General features: G+C 38.6%; 1 protein-coding gene across 1 annotated transcript; it reads right to left on the bottom strand.

The window, feature by feature from the left end:
• Positions 1 to 3,923: 3,923 nt before the first annotated feature.
• LOC109205427 (dirigent protein 11-like) lies at positions 3,924 to 4,618 on the bottom strand. The gene has a single exon (XM_019368139.1). It carries the CDS (start codon positions 4,585 to 4,587, stop codon positions 4,057 to 4,059), a length of 531 nt encoding a protein of 176 aa, XP_019223684.1. The 5' UTR covers positions 4,588 to 4,618; the 3' UTR covers positions 3,924 to 4,056.
• Positions 4,619 to 4,948: the final 330 nt, after the last annotated feature.

Below are 4,948 nucleotides of genomic sequence, written 5' to 3'. Positions count from 1 at the left end.
AGAAATCCATCTCCAGGTATATTGGTACCGCATATGGCCGTCCGGCCCAGGGAAATCCATCCCAGAACATACTCAACAATGACTAGACGTCACTCGGTACCGAGGAAAAAGGGAAGTCCATCCCTGTGGAGAAATCCATCTCAATATATCAATACTTCGGATAAATCCATGTCTAGAAATCCATCACTGTGGAGAAATCCATCTCCATATATCAATACTTCGGACAAATCCATGTCCAGGGAAATCCATCCCTCAATAATATCAACTGCGCTCACTAGGGGTGTGAAGAATCCGGAGGGGCTCCTTCCAGCCCATGCGCTATAACAGGCCAACGAAGGCATAATCAATAATATGCTGCGGCGTGCAGCCCGATCCCATAGTTGTCACTCATAATCAGGCTCTCGGCCCCACTCAGTCGTCATTCTCAAGTATCACACACACAAGCTCACAACGCCATGAAAATAGCCCGAAACAATGATATGTTATGCCAAATAATTACAACCGAGACTGAGACATGATATGATATGCACGAACAAGACTGAGTGTAGAATATCAGTGAAACTAATGAGATGACAGCAAGAAACGACCACTCGGGTCTCAACAGTATCGGCGTGAAACCCTAACATGGTAATTAGCATAATTTATAGCTCATTAACTTAATCACACAATCACATCACAGATATCAGTAAGAAAGAGTCACTAAGCGGTGCCATGAAATGATCCATGCCGCAGTTCCCACGGTGCACGCCCACACGCCCGTCACTTGGCATTCGCTTCACCTCAATATTTAATCATATAACACATAGTTCGGGGTTTCGAATCCTCATAACCAAGTTTGGAAGCGTTACTTACCTCAAAACAAGCCAAATCCTACTCCGCTACGCCTTTGCCTCTGGAATCGGCCTCCAAACATCCCGAATCTAACCAAAAGCATTACAACGCAATCAACATATGCCAAGGAATCAATTACAAACGAAAAACTATCAATTCAATCCAAAATCCCAAATTTCACCCAAACCCGGCCCCCCGGCCCACGTCTTGGAATCCGAAAAAAATCACAAAACTAGAAACTCCTTCTACTCACGAGTCTATACATACCAAAATCGTCAAAATCCAACCTCAAATGGTCCTTCAAATCCTCGATCAAAACTCTCCAAAACTCAAGCCCTAATCCCCTAAATCTCACTCCTAATTCCTACTAATACTATGATTAAACAATGAGAAAATCATCATAAACATAAGTAATAAAGCTTAAGTAGCTTACCCAACTGATAACCCTTGATTCCTCTTGAAGAATCACTGCCCAAAGCTCAAAACCTGTCTTAAAAAATGGAGGAATTAGGCAAAATTCGCGAAGGAGACCTTTTATACTTTCTGCCCAGCGTTTTCCGCATCTGCGGCCAAAATCACGCACTTGCGGGACCGCACCTGCGGTCCAAACGCCACATCTGCGCCTTTCACTTAAATCCCCAGCTTTCGCACCTGCGCCCCAGGCCTCGCACCTGCGGGCTCGCGGATGCGGTCCAACATCCGCTCCTGCGGTCCTTCTCCGCTTCTGCGGTCCATTTCCGCTTCTGCGGACCTCACACCTGCGGACCCCAATCCGCAGGTGCGGAAATAACAGAAACAACAGCTTCAGCTGCTCAAACCAATTTCCAACATTTCCGTTAACCATCCGAATTCATCCCGAGGCCCTCGGGACCTCAACCAAAAATACCAACAAATCATATACCACTATTCAGACTTATTCAAACCTTCGGAACACTCCAAACAACATCAAAACACCAAATCACCCTCGGATTCAAGCTTAAGAACTCTTAAACTTCCGAATTCCACAAACGATGCTGAAACCCATCAAACCTCGCCCGAATGACCTGAAATTTTGCACACACGACACCAATGACACTACGGACCTACTCAAATTTCTAGAATTCTATTCCGACCCAGATATCAAAATTTCCACTGCCGACCGAGAAATGCCAAATTTCCAATTTCGCCAATTCAAGCCTAAATCTACCACGGACCTCCAAATCACATTCCGGACGCGCTCCCATGTCCAAAATCACCTAACGGAGCTAACCAAATAATAAAAATTCAAATCCGAGATCGAATACTAAAAAGTCAAAACTTGGTCAAACCTTTCAAATTTAAAGCTTCATGTTGAGAATCATTCTTCCATATCTGTTCTGATTAACCTAGAAACCAAAACTGACGATTTACATAAGTCATAACACATCATACGGGGCTAGTCATGCCCAAGAACTGGCGAGCGAAGTGCAAATGCTCAAAACGACCGGTCGGGACGTTACATAAAGTTTCAATAATAATCTTTTTTAAGTTGAGTAACTTTATTTTTATTGACATATTTGAATCGTAATATATAAATGAAAAAAAAACAATTTACATCTATGAAATGAAAACAAACAAAAAATGCAAAGCAAAGTTTCGCTGCTTCAGTTAGTTTTGATTGTTATTGTGCGTGCTTGAAAACTTTAGAAATAATAATGACAATGAATGTACAATTTAATTTATTCAATGTCCGTGTCCTTGTTTTTTTGAGAATAAATAGTGGTGTAGGAGAAGAAGAAAAAAAGTATAAGTTTTATTATAAAAAAAAAAAAAGGGAGAAGACAATATTAATGTCATACTTAAATTAACCAACATTCATTATCACTCCTTGAGTAAATAGTTATCTATTCTATCTTCTATATATATTTTATACTTTTTACCTTATATTATTCAATATTTTTGAAAGAAAATCAAACATACAATACATAATTTAAAAAATGGGGCCCCAAAGAATTGGGGGCCTAAAGCCATGGATTTAGCTGCTTGGCCCTTCAGCCGGCCTGGCCGCCAACGAGTAAGGGGTACAACGGCCAGCAGTTAGTAATCCAAGTTGCTTATAGCCTGTTTGGCCAAGCTTCTTTTGAGGCAGAAGCACTTTTTTTTTTGCTCAAAAGTGTTTTTTTTCTAAAATTAAGGTTTTTGGCCAAACTTTTGAAAGGAAAAAAAGTGTTTTTGAGGAGAAGCAGAAAAAAATAGCTTCTTTCCAAAAGCACTTTTTTGAAAAGCACTTTTGAGAAAAATACACTTAAAAGCAGTTTTTTAAAGCTTGGCCAAACACTAATTGCTGCTCAGAAGTACTTTTGAAATCCATTTGTCAAACACAAACTGCTTCTCACCAAAAGTACTTGTGAGAAAAACACTTTTGAGAAAAAACACTTCTCAAAATAAGCTGATTTTTGCAGCTTGGCCAAACGGGCTATTATTTACAACAAAAAGAAATAATAGTATGGTTTTTTTTTTTTTACAGACGTGGCTTGTTTTAATGATATGGCATTTTTTCAGTGGTTATATTTCCACGCAACTGGCGTTTGAGCTTCACACATTTGTTTTTTTTTTTTTTGTTTTTTTTGGACTATGTTTTTGGGGTTTAATATGTACACTTTGATTTGAGTTGGAGTATTCGTAATATCCTTACTTATGACGTCAAAATAGAAATTGGAGTAAAATTTAAGGGATCGTACACATATTTGGCCTTTTAAGTTTCATTAAAACTTGTTTTCGTCGACACACTCCAATGATCAGAAATAACATACTATTTTGATACTGACACATCTTTGATTCGTCCTAACATAGTTTAATTGAAAACCTTTACTTTCTTGCTCTTCGTTTCCGGCTTATGATACAACAAGGGTATTACATGTGTTCGGTAACAAATATTAATTAATTTTTCTCTGTCTCCTATTTGTTTTTGGGTTTTTTATTTAAACTAATGCCGTAATAACTTGTCGTTGTCTTTACAGTAGCCTATCAGGTAATTTTAACACTATATACATTATACATAAACATAAGTCTTTGTTCAAAGCCCTAAATTTCTTGATAGGGCGAAAATTTTAACTTGGATAAACAAGTCATCATATACGAATGTTCACATCGATCATTTAGGAAAACTTTTTTATTTTATTTCAGTAAGTAGAAAAAAGTAGCATCGAATTTGATTCTAGGAAAAGAGGCAGAATACATCAAAACTTTGACATAAACTAGGAAAAGTCAATAGTGCTTTACAGTAACATGAAGCTTAAGAATGGCTCTGAGATTAGGAATATCAATAAAGTGAGTTGTCATAATGCCATAACCTTTAACAAATCTAAAAAAACCAGTCCCTGAAACAATAGAGAATTCCCTCTCCTTCATTGCAAAAAGATCAGCACCTTGAATCTCCAAAGTACTCCCTTTGAATTCCCCATCAGTGAAAATAACAGAAAACATCAAGTACAGTCCCTTGCCATCTAACTGTGAATTGATGTACATGCCTTGAGCTCTACCGATCTCTTTGGACTTTGGATCTGGACCTTCAGTTACTGGATCATCCACTGCAACCATTGTCCCAAAATGAAGAACACTAGTTTGAGGCCCATCTTTTCCTGCTACAGTGATTGCAGATGTGTCATGCCCACTTAAATAGTCGTGGACATAAAACACTAGTTTTGTTTCTTTTGGCTGACGCTTGAGCAAGTTGAAACCCCAGTAGAGAAGTGGCAGTGCTAGAAGTGGCAAGAAACAAGAATTTGGAAGGGCCATTTGCCTTTTTTTTTAGGGGGCGTTTGCTTTGTTTCACACTTGTTAAGATGCGCACATATAATGATGTGGAAGATGCCTATCCTGGGAGCAAGGATTTTTAGACTAGGAAAATGACAAAGTCATTGGTGGGTATCTTTGGTAATTGTTATATATTTCGTCCATGTGATGACCCAAAAGGTCATCACTTGTCTTAAAATTGAATTCTATGTGTCCGAGGCCTTGAAAACTTCATTTATCATCACCTCGATTTGCGTGCGCAGTCCGGACGCGAAACCGGAAAAGCTTATGTGTGAAAATCTGTGAAAAATAATAAATTTTGACTGTAAAATGAATAAATTTGACTTCGGTCAACGTTTTGGTA

The sequence above is a fragment of the Nicotiana attenuata genome, unplaced genomic scaffold (genome assembly GCF_001879085.1).
Source record: "Nicotiana attenuata strain UT unplaced genomic scaffold, NIATTr2, whole genome shotgun sequence".
Classification (NCBI taxonomy): domain Eukaryota; kingdom Viridiplantae; phylum Streptophyta; class Magnoliopsida; order Solanales; family Solanaceae; genus Nicotiana; species Nicotiana attenuata.
The sequence above is the reverse complement of the archived record's forward strand: the minus strand, read 5'-3'. Positions and strand labels throughout refer to the sequence as shown.

What these genes read in the sequence shown, in the direction of transcription:
- LOC109205427 (XM_019368139.1), bottom strand. Translation starts at nt 4,587, where the DNA reads ATGGCCCTTCCAAATTCTTGTTTCTTGCCACTTCTAGCACTGCCACTT.